Source organism: Rhamphochromis sp. 'chilingali' (genome assembly GCF_963969265.1).
Source record: "Rhamphochromis sp. 'chilingali' genome assembly, chromosome: 1".
Lineage (NCBI taxonomy): Eukaryota > Metazoa > Chordata > Actinopteri > Cichliformes > Cichlidae > Rhamphochromis > Rhamphochromis sp. 'chilingali'.
In genome coordinates, this window is record NC_137929.1 from 1,494,273 (window position 1) to 1,514,551 (window position 20,279).

General features: G+C 41.3%; 2 protein-coding genes across 2 annotated transcripts in view; one reads left to right on the forward strand and one right to left on the reverse strand.

Annotated features, from left to right (window-relative positions):
* Positions 1–20,279, reverse strand: part of LOC308399164 (protein NLRC3-like) — a 96,707-nt gene that overhangs the window by 43,741 nt on the left and 32,687 nt on the right. The window lies entirely within an intron of this gene.
* LOC308399239 (protein NLRC3-like) overlaps positions 1–20,279 on the forward strand; it is a 39,043-nt gene that overhangs the window by 1,981 nt on the left and 16,783 nt on the right. The window contains exons 2-8 of the mRNA XM_080886372.1: positions 4,917–5,037; positions 5,122–5,223; positions 9,101–9,179; positions 9,338–9,524; positions 9,653–11,447; positions 12,367–12,540; positions 17,508–17,681. Coding sequence (XP_080742498.1) covers positions 4,949–5,037; positions 5,122–5,223; positions 9,101–9,179; positions 9,338–9,524; positions 9,653–11,447; positions 12,367–12,540; positions 17,508–17,681 — 2,600 coding nt within the window. The 5' untranslated portion in view covers positions 4,917–4,948. The remainder of the gene's footprint in view (positions 1–4,916; positions 5,038–5,121; positions 5,224–9,100; positions 9,180–9,337; positions 9,525–9,652; positions 11,448–12,366; positions 12,541–17,507; positions 17,682–20,279) is intronic.

A 20,279-nucleotide genomic window follows, 5' to 3' on the forward strand; every position in this document is an offset into this window, starting at 1 on the left:
AAGACTGACACAGACACGTCATCCGTCTGTGTTCATGTCACATGAAACTTAGTGGAAAATTCCTTCTTATGCTGCATTCAGGAGCATCAGTAAAACCTCGGTTCTCCAGAGATTAGAAACACTTTGGGTCACGTGAATGGCGGCCATGAAAACGACCTTCTTGTATCAGAACCAAGAAATGTTGATTTCTCAGGGAACATTACTGATAATTAAGAATTTAGAGAAAGACACAAACATATTTATTTTAATAAAAGCTGAACCTGCTCAGTGGAAAAACAGAAATGTGTTACGGCCCTAGCAGGGCCTCCTCCTGAAGGTGCCTGTGTGGGAGTGTCCTTCAATGGCTTCTGCCTGAGGTGCCAGCTCTCCCTTTTACACAGCTGACTCTCGTCAGTAATCAAAAGTATTTAATCCCAGGGAAAGGTGAGCTCTGGGCCAGAGTGCCATGTGAGTGGTTACAGCTAGTGAGCTGCTCTCTTTCTTTCTGGCTTACGTTTTACTTTATTGACCAACGCCTGAGTTTTGTTTGTTTTCTTAAGTGGTGATAGCGGCTTGTCCGTCTCTTTTAGTTGAGCTACTTTAATAAAACTCTTTAATTTAACCCTTTTGCCGCCTTGTCTCCTTTTTCTGACCCGGACACTTTTTGTTACTTCCCCCTCACCGCCTAGACCCCTCAGGGGAATGTAACAAATGAGACGAGATTAAATCTGACATCACCAAGTTAAACTGTCAGAAACTCTTCTGAAAATCTGCCTCCTCCCCCCCTGTGCTGAGCTTCAGGTGGAGTCCTGCCTCCTTCCAGGACGGCTGTAAGTTTGCTTTGTTTCCTCCTATAACAGTTTGTCTTTAGGAACTTTAGGGGCTTTTTTTCTCCTCATGAACATGATGTGAGACAGAGGACAGAGCTGCTTGTGTTCTGCTTTTTTGGGTTTCCCTCAATAAGCTGCTCCCTTTATGTTCTCAGTTCTTCTGTATCTAATGTCAGCATGTGAGTCATCTTCAAACACAAGCTGAACATCAGAATCAGAAAGGGGTTTATTGCCAAATGTTGAGCAGGTTTACAACATTAGGAAATTGCTGCGGTGCTTCAGTGCAAACATGGTGTCATAAATAGCACTTAAATAGACATGAAAAAATAAGAGTAGGAATAAGAATTAAAAGTGCTACGTAGAAAGATATGTGCATGAGATATACATGAGATATATACATGAGAATAAGAATTAAAAGTGCTGCGTAGAAAGATATATACATGAGTGCAGGTGGTGATCAGTGCCAAACATGGAATGATGCAGTGACACAGCGTAGGGTCATGTGTTTGTGGCAGGGACAGTCATATGGTTATTGTTCATGTGTCCAACAGCAGAGGGGAAGAAACTGTTCTTATGGCGAGAGGTTCTGGTGCGAATGGACCGGAGCCTCCTGCCTGAGGGGAGCAGGTCAAACAGACTGTGTCCAGGGTGAGAAGGGTCAGCTGAGATCCGAGCTGCACGCCCCAGTGTCCTGGAGGTGTACAGGTCCTGCAGAGATGGGAGTCTGCAGCCAATCACCTTCTCAGCAGAGCGCACAACACGCTGCAGTCTCTGTTTGTCCCTGATAGTGGCTCCAGCGTACCACACGGTGATGGAGGAGGTGAGGATGGACTCGATGATTGCAGTGTAGAACTGCATCATCGTCCGTGTTGGCAGGTTGAATTTCTTCAGCTGCCTCAGGAAGTACATCCTCTGCTGGGCTTTCTTGATGACGGAGGTGATGGTGGGCTCCCACTTCAGGTCCTGGGTGATGGTGGTACCCAGGAAGCGGAATGAGTCCACAGAGGTGATGGGGGTGTCAGTCAGGATGATGGGGGGGGAGTGGGGCTGTGTGCTTCCTGAAGTCCACAATAATCTCCACTGTCTTTTGGGCATTCAGCACCAGGTTGTTGTGGCTGCACCAGGACACCAGACGTTCAACCTCCCTCCTGTAGGCAGACTCATCCCCGTCCGAGATGAGTCCAATAACGGTGGTGTCATCTGCAAACTTGATTAGCTTGACAGACTGGTGGGTGGAGGTGCAGCAGTTGGTGTACAGGGAGAAGAGCAGAGGAGAAAGAACACAGCCCTGAGGGGAGCCGGTGCTGATGGTCGGGGAGTCCGAGACATTCTTTCCCAGCCTCACATGCTGCTTCCTGTCCGTCAGGAAGTCAGTGATCCACCGGCAGATGGGATCAGGCACATTCATCTGGGAAAGCTTGCCTCGGAGATGGTCTGGAAGGATGGTGTTGAAGGCAGAGCTGAAGTCCACAAACAGGATCCTGGCGTAGGTTCCTGGGGAGTCCAGATGCTGCAGGATGAAGTGTAGGGCCATGTTGATGGCGTCGTCTACAGACCTGTTGGCTCTGTATGCAAACTGCAGGGGGTCCAGGAGGGGGGCCATGAGGGTCTTGAGATGGGAGAGAACTAGGCGCTCAAATGACTTCATGACCACAGATGTCAGAGCCACGGGTCTGTAGTCATTTAGTCCAGTGATCCTAGGTTTCTTGGGGACAGGGATTATGGTAGAGGACTTGAAGCAGGCAGGCACATGACATGCCTGCAGTGAGGAGTTGAAAATGCCAGAAAACACTGGGGCCAGCTCGTTTGCACAGTGTCTGAGGGTGGCAGGAGACACGCCGTCTGGACAGAGCTGCTTGTGTTCTGCTTTTTTGGGTTTCCCTCAATAAGCTGCTCCCTTTATGTTCTCAGTTCTTCTGTATCTAATGTCAGCATGTGAGTCATCTTCAAACACAAGCTGAACATGTTTTCATGGTAGCATCGGTAGGATTCATGGAAAAAGCACTGATTCAGGTCACTAACCAGGTTCAGGGGGATGACTGGAGTATTTCCCAAACAGAGACATCCTGCGGGGACCTTTGTTCTCTTGTAGACTCTGATATTGTTTCCAATGTTTCCAATAACAAAAGAGAAAATCTGTTTGATTCATTTTTCTTTCTTTCTTTTGTAGATATAGAGATATACCTCTAGGTTAGATTTATTTCTCTGAACCTCCACAGCTGCAGGTGGAGGAGATGGTGTCTCCATCAGCAGATTCAGTGGAAAGGCCGGACTTAAAGGAGGCTTCAAAAGGCTTCCAGACAGGATGAACTGGGCTAAGTGACAGAGAGGATAGAAAGGATTGTTTTGAACTTTGAATCATATAAAATCATTCCTGTAGTCCCAGAATAAAAACATTGTAACATTTGAATGTCACAGCATATCTGAGTGAAGAATAAGTCAGTGTCTTTAGCTTGTATAAAACAGCCTCAATTCACCAAAGACATCTTGCTTAACTATAGCTGAGAGCCAATAAGCAGATTTTTAGAGCCCAGATCTAAAAATGTCTAAGAACAGTTGGTTCATAGACTCTTGGTCTGAGGAACAGAATATAGCAACACACTACTTAATCTAGTGAGTAATGTTATGGTTCAAAATATTGGGGATGGAAACAAGAGAAAAACCACAATAACAACACTGGTCCGGTCGGGTTGAGTCAAACGATGATTTTAATGATCACACACGTGGGAGATGGACACTGATGCAGACAGTCTCAGATCTCAAAATGGTGGAGTATTGCTCAAACTCTTATAGCCTCTGGTGCCTCCACCTTATCATAAAAAGCCTAAACATTCACATGCTTTCTCTCACACAGCGCCTAAGCTACAACTTTGGCTCCCTGTTTATCTGCTCCTGCTGAGATGGGGCAGAAAACTCCAGTATGTTCTGTTCTCTTCTAATCAGACAAATAAGGCGATGACTTTCTGCAAACAGTATTTCTTATAACTCAGCAGTATAATGCATCATAAAACAATATCATTCATTCACAATAAGTCAGCAGTTTAATGTAATGCAAATCAGTTTAACTAATGCAATAGTTATCAGCTTCTTCTAATTCAGGAGAATAATGCAAACTAAAACTACATAATAATTCACAATCTTTAATTAGGGGTATAACATGGCATAAAATAATATTATAATCTAACAGTAACTAAGTAATGTACTGCATTACTTTTAAGAAAAGCAAGAAGAAGAACCCGAACAGAGCAAATCAGCATGTGAACTTTACCCTGACTCAGTCTGAGCAGTCAGACGGCTTTTTTTTTTTTTTTTTTTTGGAGTAACACAAAGAGGTGTGACACACACACTTAAATCCAATCTGAAGTGAGACTCAAAGTTCAGTTTGTACATAAACAGTAAAAAAAACTGCATTTACAGTATTTCACAGAACTGAGTACACAGATTTTCCTGCCTCCATCAGTCTGTGGAGGAGGTGGAGCTGCTGCTCTCACTGACACACTGACTGCAGAATGAGCTCAGCTGCTGTTCCACAGTAACTGCTGCGAGGTGGACACATCTGTTTGACCATAACCAGTTACTGTGTCAACAGCTGTTGGAGGTCAGGGGTCTTTATAATTACAGGTGGATATGCATCCACCTGCACTGTACCATATGCACGCATATCTATGAAGCGCCTTGAGGTGACTTTTGTTGTGATTTGGCTCTATATAAATAAAATTGAATTGAATGTAGTGTAGAACTGAATTAAACATGCTGACGTTATCTGTTTAAAATCCTTCATTACAAATATTGGATCTGCTTCAACAGGAAGTGATTATGACAACAATACAAAGGTTGTTGGGTTTTATATTTAGACTTAATTAATTTTTCTTATTAATAGTGAATCAGTGTGTGTCAGTGAATGCATCGTGTGTGCTTCAGGCTCCATCTAGTGGACTGATAGCAGAGCAGCTGATGGCAGCTTCCTCTGCCTCACACTGCTGTCTGACTGCATCCAGCTGACACTGAGATGAAGCAGGAAAGAAGCAGCTGATATTTGGACAGCACACATGATGAAAGGAGGATTTCAGCTGATGTGCACATGAATGATTTGTGTTTCCTCTGCAGGTAGAAAGTGTGTGTGAGCTGAATTGAGCAGCATGGATCAGTGTGAGGACAGAGAGGAGGGAGTCCCTCCCTCTAAAAGCACTCTGTGTGGGGAACATGAGAGCCAGACCAAAGCTCAGAGGTGAGATGACCATCTCTAACTGTCCATGACTCTTCTCCATGTCACAGCTCAGCACTCACATCACTGCTCCATCATTATTCACAGGAACCAGCCTGGACCTCCACCCAGCTCTGTGTCCTTACAGAGTGACGCGTCTAAAGATCGTCTCATTAATTTTAAAGTCCAGCCTGTGTCTGCTGCAGAGAGGTGAGCTGTTAGCAACATGAACTCTTTGATTAAACTGCTTGATGTTGTTGGATATAAACTACAAACACGTCGTTCCCTCAGTCCCATTTAAACTGTCTTTTAAAACAAGCCTTTGGTTTCTAAACAACTGAAAACCCACTTCAGCAAACAGGAAGTGATCAGAGCGTCCGTCCACTTCCTGTCAGGCCCTGCAAACATTTCATATTGAAGAAAAGTAGTTGATATCTCACATTTTTACTCCACCACATTCAACCATTTTGACATTTTACAGCATGAAACTCTTGTCACATGACTCCTGTTATGTTATAGAGTCATGTGACCACCAGGGAGGGATTTGTATAGATGAAACACATTCAAATCAATCTGATTCATCAATGGAAACATTTTTGGTGTAAATGCAGCAACACTGAAAACGCTGAAGATAAAAACACAACAGATGAAATATGAACAAATCGAGGCTTTGAATACACGTGTGTGTGTTTGAGACACAGAGATAAATGGATTGTGTGTCTGTCCTATTGCTGCGTGAGGGTTTTATTGTAGATTTTGTGCGTGTACACTTTTGACCACGAAGGTGTTGAAAGGGCGTAAAACAGTTGGAGGCACCAGAGTGAACACTAGTGCTGTCAGTAGATTAAAACATGACTAATTAATGACACAATCTTCTGTCATTAATCCTGATTAACCCTTTAGAGCCGATCGGAGCGGACACGCTCTATTTTGCGTAACTATTTTTAAATCCCAGTAGCACTGCAACCACGTAAGCTAGCGCAAATTTTTTTTTTGCATATGAAACCGGAGGAGTTGTACTTACATCTCATGCCATCAGCTTGTCGTAGGTCACGGTTTCCTTCCACATAAAGCTTTGCAAAAACTGCATAAAAAGCGCTTGCAGGAACAAAAACATAATATTCCAGAAACACGCTTTGCCAATCCGATCAGCTGTTCATAACACTTTCTACGTTGGAATAGACGTCAGCGCGAACTTTTGCATTTCCGCCATTACCTGCCCGAAACCGGAAGTGACGTCATTTTCGCGGAAATGTAGTCTTTTTTTATGATCAGGGCCTCGGGGCATATACTGGTCTTTTTAAAAGTTATCTTTGACTTTATGCCTTTCTGTGTCGCTTCTGGGATGCTTAGGACTCATATTGCACTGCTGGAAATAGTTTATTTTGATGCATGTGCTGCTTTTTTGCAAATTTGCAGTATAATATTTATTTTCGTTTTTCCTGCAGTATATAAAAATTGGTGTATTTCAAAAATAAAATTATGAAGACACTCAAAATAAATTTCCTGTGGTGGGAAACTATTTTGTGCAACTTTTTTGTATTTACAGTTTTGAGGGATAAGCCTCTTAAATTTCTCTAACTACAAATATATGTTAAAAAAGCAAAAACGATTTTCAATTTTTTTGTAGTTTATTGCACTTTTTTGCAATTTATGTAATTATTATGCACTTAATGAATACATATTATTAAAATCTGGGCTATAATGGTTGTATTGATGTATAGCAACTTGAAATGCTCCCAAAAATGGCTCCACAGCATGTAAAAATATAATATAAGCTCTGGTGGACTTGGTTCTATGGTAGGTCTTAAAGGGTTAATCACAATTACTTGATCAATAGCTGCAGTTACATTTTTCCAACTTTATATTTAAGCCTGTAACAGACGTTTACACCATATAATGAAGTCAATGCAGAATAAACACAAAGAATGTTAAACGCTTCAATTCAAAGAGACTTTGAATAGTTTTCAGTCTTTAACTCAGCTTCTCTGCTGTAAATACAACTTTGTAACAAACATATATGAAGGAAACGGTTTCCAGGGCCTAATCCGTGGATCGACTTCCTTCGAGGCGTGGACGTCTATCAGCAGAGAATGTCCCTTAGTCTGTAACACAGTCAAATATATTCTCAAGTAATATTCAAGCATGCCATTCAGCGTGTTAGTACGAGCTCGGGAGCAGCTTGGGAGAACAAGAAAACAGAGACTGCTTCAGGTTGTCTTCCCAAATTGACTCAACTTTATTCACAAGTACAACAGTTTATATAGAGGGTAAAATTCACGAGACAGCAGATTATCAGTTTAAACCAGTACAGACCAAGATAAGGGAGCGTCTTCCTGCCCTTGGGTGAAGAAGCATCCTTTGTGTAGTTTATTAGTTCAGATACAATTGTGATTATCTCAGCGACATATTTTCAAGGCACAAAACAAAGAGTTCTTACATTAGTGAAATCTGAAACAAACCATTTGGCCTTCAACAGGCGTCTCCTAAAAGATTAAGAAACTAATGTAGCTGAGGGAGTGATCTCTGTGGTATTTCAACCTTGTACCAGCCTGTGATTCTCACACATCAATTCTTGGGTCAAAGAGAAAAATAACTAAAACAAAGGGGCCTTATTGAATGATAGAGTTTTCCTGCATAATGTCACTATAAAACAATATCCAGTAAATGCTCTCATGGTACTAAAATACCTAACAATATATACTAAAAGCTAAGTGTGCACTAATATATAATAATATATAATCTATATTACTGCTGTTAATGAAAATGTTTAATCAGACTCATCACAGGGTTACTGTGGATTAATTTGGATGAATCACCATTAAACATCATTTTTAATGTAAACGAATCAAATTTCATTTCATGAGCAAACAGACTCGAGAGAAAAGGGCAAATTTACACACTTAACATGTTTATTGAACATGTAAACATTGATTAACCTCCTGAATGAGCCGACACCCCCAGGGACAGTCCTGCATGCTAATGATGGGCTCTGCTCTGTACCTGCAGGATTCTGTCAGCCACAAACTCCTCAGCTGATCCTGAATCTGAGCCCATCTGTCAAACAATCATTTTCTTCACAGGTCTGTGGAGGTGGCACTGATCCTGCAGCAGTCTAACACTCTCTGTCACTCTTCTTCAAGTCTTTGACACGAGGAACCAAAACTATGTTATTAACAACACTAACAGGTCTGCAGTTTGTCCACTTGGCAGTTGTGTCATCAGTGCTTTGCATCGTTGTGATATTTTAAGCTGGAAGTGCTTCGGTGAAAAGAAAATTCCTTCTGTCACGATGTGCAGAATCCTTCATGTTGGTCGGCTGGTCCGCCTTGTTATTTTTTTAATACTCAAACTTTCTATCGAGAGGTCAGTGTGTGTTTGTCATCTTCCATATTGAGCTGATTGGTTCAGCTGCCATCACAACAGATGTGCTGCACATCTGCACGTGTGCAAAGGTAACTCTACTTGGACAAACTGCCCGAAGTGCATTGATAGAAACATTTCAGGGATTTTGAGTCGTTCTGCTCTCCAGATGTGTCGTGTTAAAGGTTTTTATCATGTTAATCATGATAACAGATGAACCCCTAACCCTAACCCTACATGTTAATTTTGACAGCACTGGTAAATCCTTTTTAATGTTCTTCTGTAAGATCATTGATCAGACTCGACTCCAAATACGAGACTCAGAAAACTCAAATGAAAACTCAAATCAAAGCAATGAGAAAAGGACTTCTTGTGTTAGAATGAAAACATATGGAAGTGGTCAGGTTTCAAACACTCGATGAATCTGCTGCACAGTTACATTCAGGGACCTTTGACCTCCTGAGAGCATTAGTTGATGGTTCATCACAGTTTTACCTTCCAGTGAGTGAATTTATCAGTTTGATGAAGTCTCAAAGTTTCCTCTGAGCTTCTGCAGCATCATCACTTCCATCACTGATGAAAGAAAGTTCATAGAAAACAGAAAATATATCTTCAGAATCTGAGAGTCTAAAACTTGACAGACTTGATTCAGATGAAGTTATTTGAGCAGAAACTCCTGGATCTTTATCCTGTGTTGATCTAATCCTTCATGGTTCCTCCACAGAGTGGACCAGCAGAGCTCAGAGGTTCCCAGTCGTCAGTCTGCCCAGCAGCATCAAACACAGCTGGACTCCATATTTATGGTCTGTACATGTACAACAACTATTACATCTGTTCTGTTCACAGTCATCTCCATGCTGCTCTTTGTAGACCAGTGGATCGTCAGTGTGTCCAACATGGATCTGATGTTTGGCTCCATGATTTCAGTCTGATTGGCTCATTCATAAATATTCTGTTCCAGCTGCTGGAGGACAACATCATCACTTTTGTGAAGAACGAGCTGAAGAAGATCCAGAAGGTTCTGAGTCCAGGTTACCCAGAATGCTTAGAGAGTCAGAGGAGCAGCAGCAGAGAGGCATTTGTGAAGATCACAGTGGACTTCCTGAGGAGAATGAAGCAGGAGGAGCTGGCTGACCGTCTGCAGAGCAGTAAGAGGATTTCTGTGAAGATTTAAGCTGATGGATAAATGAACATTTTCCAGAGATGGAAGATGGAGCAACATGTTTTAAAGATTAGTTCTTTTTGGAATTGAGTGTTTATTTTTCTTCTCATTCAGAACTTCAAGCTGCAGTTTGTCATCGTAACCTTAAATCCACCCTGAAGAAGAAGTTCCAGTGTGTGTTTGAGGGCATCGCTAAAGCAGGAAACCCAACCCTCCTGAATCAGATCTACACAGAGCTCTACATCACAGAGGGAGGGACTGCAGAGGTCAATGATGAACATGAGGTCAGACAGATTGAAACAGCATCCAGGAAACCAGACAGACCAGAAACAACCATCAGACAAGAAGACATCTTTAAAGCCTCACCTGGAAGAGATGAACCAATCAGAACAGTGCTGACAAAGGGAGTGGCTGGCATTGGGAAAACAGTCTTAACACAGAAATACAGCCTGGACTGGGCTGAAGACAAAGCCAACCAGGACATCCAGTTCATATTTCCATTCACTTTCAGAGAGCTGAATGTGCTGAAAGAGGAAAAGTTCAGCTTGGTGGGACTTGTTCATCACTTCTTTACTGAAACCAAAGAAGCAGGAATCTGCAACTTTGAAGACTTCCAGGTTGTGTTCATCTTTGATGGTCTGGATGAGTGTCGACTTCCTCTGGACTTCCACAAAACTACAATCCTAACTGACCCTAGAAAGTCCACCTCAGTGGATGTGCTGCTGATAAACCTCATCAGGGGGAAACTGCTTCCCTCTGCTCGCCTCTGGATAACCACACGACCTGCAGCAGCCAATCAGATCCCTCCTGACTGTGTTGGCATGGTGACAGAGGTCAGAGGGTTCACTGACCCACAGAAGGAGGAGTACTTCAGGAAGAGATTCAGAGATGAGGAGGAGGCCAGCAGGATCATCTCCCACATCAAGGCATCACGAAGCCTCCACATCATGTGTCACATCCCAGTCTTCTGCTGGATCACTGCTACAGTTCTGGAGGATGTGCTGGAAACCAGAGAGGGAGGACAGCTGCCCAACACCCTGACTGAGATGTACATCCACTTCCTGGTGGTTCAGGCCAAAGTGAAGAAGGTCAAGTATGATGGAGGAGCTGAGACAGATCCACACTGGAATAAAAAGAACAGGAAGATGATTAAATCTCTGGGAAAACTGGCTTTTGATCAGCTGCAGAAAGGAAACCTGATCTTCTATGAATCAGACCTGACAGAGTGTGGCATCGATATCAGAGCAGCCTCAGTGTACTCAGGAGTGTTCACACAGATCTTTAAAGAGGAGAGAGGACTGTACCAGGACAAGGTGTTCTGCTTCATCCATCTGAGTGTTCAGGAGTTTCTGGCTGCTCTTCATGTCCATCGGACCTTCATCAACTCTGGACTCAATCTGCTGGAAGAACAACAAACAACCTCCAAGCGGTCTAGTTTTTTTAGAAAAAAAGAGTCTCTCCACCAGAGTGCTGTGAACAAGGCCTTGCAGAGTCCAAATGGACACCTGGACCTGTTCCTCCGCTTCCTCCTGGGTCTTTCACTGCAGACCAATCAGACTCTCCTACGAGGTCTGCTGACACAGACAGGAAGTAGCTCACAGACCAATAAGAAAACAGTCCAGTACATCAAGGAGAAGCTCAGTGAGAATCTGTCTGCAGAGAAAAGCATCAATCTGTTCCACTGTCTGAATGAACTGAATGATCGTTCTCTAGTGGAGGAGATCCAACAGTCCCTGAGATCAGGAAGTCTCTCCACAGATGAACTGTCTCCTGCTCAGTGGTCAGCTCTGGTCTTCATCTTACTGTCATCAGAAGAAGATCTGGATGTGTTTGACCTGAAGAAATACTCTGCTTCAGAGGAGGCTCTTCTGAGGCTGCTGCCAGTGGTCAAAGCCTCCAACAAAGCTCTGTAAGTAAATCTGTGATCATGTTTATTTTTAAAATGTTGATTAAAAGTGGTCATAGATTTCTTCCATGACAGATCCATGTCCTAAAACCATGAGCCAGCGTAGTTGTATAGTATAAAAGAAAAAAGGAGAACTTTTGACCACAATATTGTAACTTGAATGAACTTTTGATACAGCCTTTAAACATAAAATTTATGAACAGAATCAGTGACAAAGGGCAGCCCTGGTGGAGCCCATCACCCACCGGACTTATTACTATCCAACGTATTGCCGGCTATGCCAACCAAGCTCTTGCAATGGTTGTAAAAGGATCGAATGGCCCGTAGCAATGGCCATGAAATGTTTCTCAGTTTTATTATTTTCAGTCACATTTGTTTTTGATTATTAACTGAATATTTTAAAATTCAGGCTTTTTATGTTATACAAAACATATTTTCTTATGTCTTGTATTGATTCTGAAGGAATAGTTTTCATCAGTATCGCAGATACCAGCCTGAATTTTACTTTGTATTGGATCAGAAAGGAAATCAGTGGCATCACACATCACTTACAGCAACTTCAGTACCTCTTCATTTTAATAAACTGGGGGAGGGGCACCAAGATTCAGTATGAGATGAAGAATTATTTTTAACTGTAAGGTTGGAGAAATCTGTTGTTGGAAATTGGAAGAACAGGTCATCTTAAAAATCACTGCATTGTAGTTTTATTCAGGCCCCTTCAATCTGTGATCGCTGTTGCTTTGCATTGTAAATGCTACTATTACAAAAGTCACAAATATTAGTGTATGTGTGTGTTGTTGGGTAATAAACCAAAAGAACAGAATCTAGCAGCACCTCACTGATTTCTGCTTAAAAACAACAAAAAAGCAATAAAGCTCTGATTTGTTTGGTTGATCTTGTCTCCCTTCCCGCTTGATTTCAGACTGAGTGGCTGTAACCTGTCAGACAGAAGCTGTGAAGCTCTGTCCTCAGTCCTGAGCTCCCAGTCCTCCCATCTGACAGAGCTGGACCTGGGTAACAACAACCTGCAGGATTCAGGACTGAAGCTTCTGTCTGCTGGGATAAAGAGTCAATACTGCAAACTGGAAACGCTGAGGTCAGATCAAGCAATATCGATTTTTTTTCATCAATTAACATCATTTAATCAATTTAATTTGGAAAAAATTAACATTGTGTGTATGTTTTGTTTTTTTTAATGAATCTGTGCAAGTCACAGTAAGCTGCCACATTTGTCTTTTGTAACATGAGGCAATAAGGATTCCAGCATGTCCTGAAACAGTGTTGAAATACTGTAAATGTAGTAGCTCCTCATGGCGCCATGAATATACTTGAACACAAGTGTTTCATGTCTTCTTGTCATCCTTTCTTCAGACTGAGTGGCTGTAACCTGTCAGACAGAAGCTGTGAAGCTCTGTCCTCAGTCCTGAGCTCCCAGTCCTCCCGACTGACAGAGCTGGACCTGGGTAACAACAACCTGCAGGATTCAGGACTGAAGCTTCTATTTTCTGCAGTGGAGAGTCCAAAGTGTACACTTGGGATTCTCAGGTCAGGATTCAGTCTTTTCTGATGATGATTTAAAACCTGAGTCAGGTCGATAAATGGCTTACTCATTTACAACAGACATGATTTGTTAAATCACCTTATATATGTGTGCTTAAGTTCTGTGCTGCTCTGATTTATTGCCCGTGCTGTCTTTCAGTTCAGCTTTGTCGAGTCTCTGGTAGGATTTCTTTTACATGACCTGTGTAAAAACAAAACAGTAAACACATTAAGCTGAAGTAAGATGCACAATTTGAAAAATGGGGCACAAAAAATGTTGCTGCTTTCTGGAAAGTGCGTCTAAGAAGACCCAATGGAGAAAGTGAAGAGAAAAATCAAAGATTAAGAAGAAGAAAATGGCAGAGGCAGTTTCTCTTGGACTGCCTGCAGATGGGGCGAGACTCTAGAAACAGGGATGATTGGAGAAAATGTAAAGAGGCCAGGGCCCTATTTCAGGAAGCCGGTTTAGTGCAAACTCTGAGTAAGTATACCCTGAGTTAATGAAAACTCTGGGTTTTCAGTTTCACAAAGCGAGTTTAGATTAATTCTGAGTGAGTCACTATGACGACACACTCTGTGAAGCTAACCTGCCCCCTAGCAGGTTTACTTCAACTAACCCTGACGTTCTCCGCCTCTGTGTCGGAAACCTGACTGTAGGAAGTGTCAGACATGGCGTGCCCCTTCCTTGAAGAGCCAGTAGATGTTGAAGCCCAAATTCTCCGCAGAGCTCTCCGCCAGGAGAGAGTGATTAGAGCGCGTTTGGACATTTTATCATTTCCTGATGATTTTCTGTGTGAACGTTACCGTTTTTCAGCACAATCTATAATTTATGTGAATAACATCCTCAGGCCTAATATTGCTCATGTGACACATCGTGGACATGCTCTCAGTTCTGTACATATTATTTGTATTGCACTTCGGTTTTTTGCAAACGGGAGCTTTCTGTATAATATTGGTGACGCTGAGCACGTTTCCAAGGCTACCGTCTGTCGGGCAGTCAGGAATGTTACAGTTGCACTGAAACGTCTCCTGCACTCGTCTGTGGTGTTCCCCGGTCACAGACCCACAAGATTTATCAAAGAGGGATTCCGCAAAATTGCAGGTAGCAGGATGAACAAAACTTAATTCATGATGTGGTGATACTTGAACTAATACTTAAATTTTACATTTATTTTCACGGTTCCCAGGCGTGATTGGCTGTATAGATGGCACTCACATTCCAATCATTGCTCCTTCAGTAAATGAAGGAGACTATGTGAACAGGAAGTCTTTCCACAGCATTAATGCACAGGTGCATAGTTCCCTGTAGCATTTCAAACTAACAAATTATTCCATTATAGTAATGGATGCTAATTTGTGTTCTCTGCACTGTGAAGATCATATGTGATGCTGCCAACATTATCACAAATGTGGAAGCCAAGTGGCCAGGCTCTGTGAGTGGTGGTGGTGGAGGACCCCCACCTGTTTTTCGGGCCTCCGCTTTTTTTCTGTTGGCTATAACGGGTCACATTTGAGCATACAGAGTAAGCAAATATGTACTTGTAATGTGCTCAGATAATTTCAATAAGTGCTTACAGAAAGAAAATTAATGTAGCCTCTAACTGCAATTGATTTACATGGGGCAAACAGACCAAGCACTATGGCTCATAATACAATTACACCTTACCTGTTTGGACTATATTTTTATATTTCATTTTTACTTGCTGCCAGGAACGTTTGGGGCCTGTTGGGTTGCACCTGCGCTCACATCACATCACAAAATAAAATGTATAAAATAAAAAATGAAATATAATAAAATAACGTGTTAAATGGGTGGAAATCCCTAGATCAATGTTTAAATTAACAATCACGCATTGACTCTGTCGGCTATGTTTTGCCATGCATGCTCCCTTTCTTTTGCAGCTGAGGTTGTGTTACTTTTTTTCAGCAAAATTTGCATGTTATCGGCATATGCTGCCATCAGAATTTCGGTGTCAAGCGCTGTAAAATACATTGACCGCGCCTTCTTTCCCTCCGTCTCCATGGTGACTCGCTTAATCTGTGCTCCACTCATCAGGGCTTTATGTATCCTTGTGCGCGCGCTTAACTTGGGGTTAAAGCAACTCCGCGTTGATTGAACTACTTGTTATCAGCCTTTCTGAAACCGAATATTCCGAGTTGGACAGTTCGGGGTTACTCAACCCTGAGTATCGTTTTTCACTCTGAGTTTTCTAAACCGGCTTCCTGAAATAGGGCCCAGGAGATGAATACTCTGGTGTTCTGGGGATAGTGGGAGTGAGAGGGAGAGATGCCAGTAAATGATTTCAAGGATACATTTCAGAGAATCAGAGCTAAGAAACCAAAGCAAGTGAGGAACTAAAAACATATGGACAGACTCATAATTAGGCCAAAGACACATTAAAGGAATTATTACAGGTTTAGAAACAGGGATGGATATGAAGGAGCTTAGCATGAATTTGCATTGAGGAAAGAATAGCAACGAGCATCAGAGGAAACAGTTAGGAAAACTAAGAGGATGTACTGGCAGGAATACTGCAGTACTTTAGGAAGAACTACACCAGTTCAGAATGTGTGGAGTACAGTTAAGAACATGAATGCAGACAGGAAACAACAGCAGCTGTTGTAAAGTAAATTCAAACTCCTTCATTAAATGCAGCTGGTTGAGTGAAAACAATGGAGAATGATTGTGTTACGTTGTTTATTCTCTATAGAAATGGAGCAGAAGGAGTGCATGCAGAGCTGGACGTGGGCTGTATATACATGCGTGTATCTGTGTTGTCTGTGAGCAGAGAAAACAAAGCGCTGGAAATGTCCAGTGTATCATAAGCCAGCCAGTCCTGTTACTGCAATTCACTTCTTCACCCGAAAGTGTCACCATCAGGCTTCACCAGCAGTTTCCAGTATTAATAGTGTTAATGAGCTAGAGGTAGTATGGATGGGAAAATGTAGAGATGCTGGGCAAGCAATATGATCAAATCCACAGTGGGAATAATTGAAGTGATGACGGCAGGTGTAGAGAACAAAAATGAATCGTATTGAAATGTTAAATCAGGAAAATCCTGGAGAAGAGGATAGTTCTAATGTTCAGTTTGTAATGTTGAATTCAACACAGCTCTTAAATGCATAAAAATGGCTTCACCTGACGTCAGACTGAGCAATCGGATTAGCTACTGATATTGATTTAACCCTTTAAGACCTACCATAGAACCAAGTCCGCCAGAGCTTATATTATATTTTTACATGCTGTAGAGCCATTTTTGGGAGCATTTCAAGTTGCTATACATCAATACAACCATTACAGCCTAAATTTTAATAATATGTATGTATTAAGTGCATAGTAATTACATAAATTGCAAAAAAGTGAAATAAACTACAAAAAAATTGAAAATCGTTTTTGTTTTTTTAACATATATTTCTAGTTAGAGAAATTTAAGAGGCTTATCCCTCAAAACTGTAAATACAAAAAAGTTGCACAAAATAGTTTCCCACCACAGGAAATTTATTTTGAGTGCCTTCATAGTTTTATTTTTGAAATACACCAATTTTTATATACTGCAGGAAAACGAAAATAAATATTATACTGCAAATTTGCAAAATAACAGCATATGCATCAAAATCAACTATTTCCAGCAGTGCAATATGAGTCCTAAGCATATGTGGAAGGAAACTGTAACCTAGGACAAGCTGATGGCATAAGATGTAAGTACACCTCCTTAGGTTTCATATGCAAAAAAAATTATTGCGCTAGCTCACGTGGTTACAGTGCTACCGGGATTTAAAAATAGTTGCGCAAAACAGAGTTTGCCCACTCTGACCAGTTTTAAAGGGTTAAAGCAAGAAAATATAGTATTAGCATTAGCTGCCAATTCCTATTCACCTAAAATTTGCATTGCCTGCTAATGGCAGTCTACTTAGCATTAACTCCTCACTAATGTAATGCTAATTCACATAAAATTATCTTTAGCTTTAGCATTAGCTGCTAGCTTCAGCCTACCTAGCACTAGCTGCTCACATTGTTAAAAGGGAAGAGAAAACGATATTAGCATTAGCTACTAATAATTATTCACCCCTAATTAGAATTAGCCGCTAATGGCAGTATACTTAGCATTAACTCCTCACATTGTTATAATGTAAGAGAAAAGAATTAGCATTATCTAATAATGTTGACCTTGGCCCACTGGAAAAGTTCAGAACTAAAGATTTAGGAGTGTTTCTCATTATCAAATATTATTAGATGGAATAATGCTGTAAAGAATGTTATTAATGCAGTTATAATGATGCAGATTATATGGCAGCAATAAAAGAATTTCTGTATCTCCACAATTGTCTGATGTTTGGGGCTTTCTCTCTAATATTGGAGGCTGTTACCTTACACTGTTAAACAGCTTCAGATGATTGTTGTTGTCCGTTGGGAATTGTCACTTTTAAATAAAGTTACATTGAATGGATGTAAATGGATAGATGTTATTGTGACAAAGAGAAAACGATTGTTGACAGATAGATTGTTGTTTTGTGTGTCTGCAGTCTGTCAGGCTGTCTGATCACAGACGAAGGCTGTACTTCTCTGGCCTCAGCTCTGAGCTCCAACCCCTCCCATCTGAGAGAGCTGGACCTGAGCTACAATCATCCAGGTCCCTCAGGAATGAAGCTGCTGTCGGCTGGACTGAAGGAACCAGGCTGGAGACTGGACACTCTCAGGTATGGAGAGAATCTCTGATAGAGGAGGAAGAGCTGGAAACATTTCCTGTGTCCTTCACTCACTTCATGTTTGTTTCCTGCAGATGAGACATGAAAAATCACACATGCAGGAATATTTTCAGGGACAGACACACTAGTCTAACTGGATAGAACATGGATATTTATGTAGGGGTCTCCAAGGAGTCTGTTTTCAGGAACATTAATTATAACTGATAAGTCATGTTGAGAGTTTCATTAAAAGTAGACCTACAGTTAGGTCCATAAATATTTGGACAGAGACAACATTTTGTAACTTTAGACTTTATTAGGTCACAGGTGTACCTGAGATAGTGGGATAGTGTGACAAAGAGGCAGACAGGAGCAGCTAAGATTTGGAAATGGAAGCTTAAATAATGACAAACTCTACATTCACACCTGAATTCACAATAATTTGTTCTCAAGTGCACATTTAGCAGCTACTGCTAATACTGTTTTCCTTTGCTTTCAACAACTTGAGTAGCTATATCTAAGTAGGCCACTTTGGTCTGCTAAAGATTTGTGTGACCATGATGGAAACTCTGATAAGCTAATGCTGCTAAGCTAATGCTGTTTATGGGCCCTGTTAGAATCAATATTTCATTCTCATTCTGTTGTTTGAGAACAATATTAACGTTTCACATCATTATAACACAAGAGAAAAGGATATTAGCGTTAGCTACTAATGCTTATTCACCTCAAATTAGCTTTAGCTGCTAATGGGAGCCTACTTAGCATAAACCCTTCACATCATTATAATGCAAGGAAAAAGTCACTCATGGCAGCCTATTTAGCATTAACGTCACATCATTATAACACAAGAGAAAAGGGTATTAGCATTAGCTCCTAGTGCTTAATTATTCACCTATAATTAGAATAAGCCGCTAAAAGCAGCCTACTTAGCATTAAATCCTCACTTCGTTGTTACCCAACGGAAAAGAGTATTATTATTAGCTACTATCATTTTTAATAAGTAAGAGAAAAGTGTTAGCATTATTGAATAATGCTAACTCACATTAAATTAGCATTAGCTGTTTACAACAGCGTACTTAGAATTAGCCGCTCACATTGGTCATGTCCAAATTCATGGGCTGCATCCTCCTCAGAAGGTCAGGTAGGCCGGAAGTAAACGGCTGGGGAAATGGGACGGTCTAGCCTTCTGATTAGCGTCAACGCTGTCTCGGTGGAGTTTAATAAACTCGGCCGTCTGCTCCTTGCTATCTAAAATATAACAGGACACCGGCGTAAATTCTCGACTGTCTCATACTTCTGTTTAATTAGTTTTCTGTTTGACGTTTGGTCAGCTGTGTAAAAATCAAGGACGTATTATTTTATCTAATCGAATAACTTTAATGTTAGCCAAACTGATTTATTCACGAACACACAAAACACTGAAAAAAGCCCAACAATAACATTTTTAGGTTGTCTAAGTGACTTATATATTACATTTAACCCGAGCAGCGAAAGTCCACGGTGATCTGAAAATGATGTGCCGGGAGTTGTGCCGTTCTCGGCGGCTTCAGTAACCCTCGAGCTCTCGGCTAGCTATCGAGCTGTTGGGTAACAGACGTCTCCGAAAACGTCAAAGCACTTTTGCAAATATGCAATATCGTGATAAACCGAGCATATATTTGATGTTTACACAGCTACTTTCTCGCCTGAAAATATGTTAAAAGTTTATTTTGTGACCCAGAAGGATTAGTATGAGTAATTTTAAAACTTAGTAGCTGCCGCCATTGTTGGAAACTGGAGTTTGGCTGGGCCGCACTATGAATTCTGGGATATGGTGGCCACGAAGGACACACCCGACCCATCCTTCAAATTTGGGGAAAAGGAGTACGCATTTGTCGGCTGCATTTGTCGGAGTCTACGAATTTGGACAGCCTTCGGTGCGTCGCTGTGACGTAATCGGTCTACAAATGCGGCCTCAGGAGGATGCAGCCCATGAATTTGGACACGACCATTGTTAAAAAGTAAGGGAAAACAGTATTAGCAGTAGTGCGTAATGCTAATTCACGTCAACGTAGTATTAGTTAATAAGGGCAGCCTACTTAGCATTAACTGCTCACTAATATAATGCTAATTCACATCAAATTAGCATTAGCTGCTCAAGTTATTATAAGGAAAGAGAAAACAGTATTAGCATTAGCTGCTAATAATTATTCACCCCTAATTAGAGTTAGCCCCTAATGGCAGCCTACTTAGCATTAACTCCTGACATTGTTTTAAGGCAGGGGAAAAGCGTTACCATTATCGGATAATGCTAAATCAGATCAAATTAGCATTAGTTAATAACGGTAGACTTTGTATCATTAGCTGCTGTCATTCTTACAAAGCAAACAGTATGAGCAGTACTAGCTGCCCACATTGTTAAAGGGGAAGAGAAAATGATATTAGCATTAGCTGGTAATAATTATTCACCCCTAATTAGAATTAGCCAGTTAATTAATGCTAAATAGGCTTAACTAAAATGAAAGTAAATGTTAGATATAGCTGCTGATATTGTGAAAAGGTAAGATAAAACATTGCTAGCAGCAGTGGATAGTGCTAACACGCATAATAATTAGCATTGCCTAATAATGG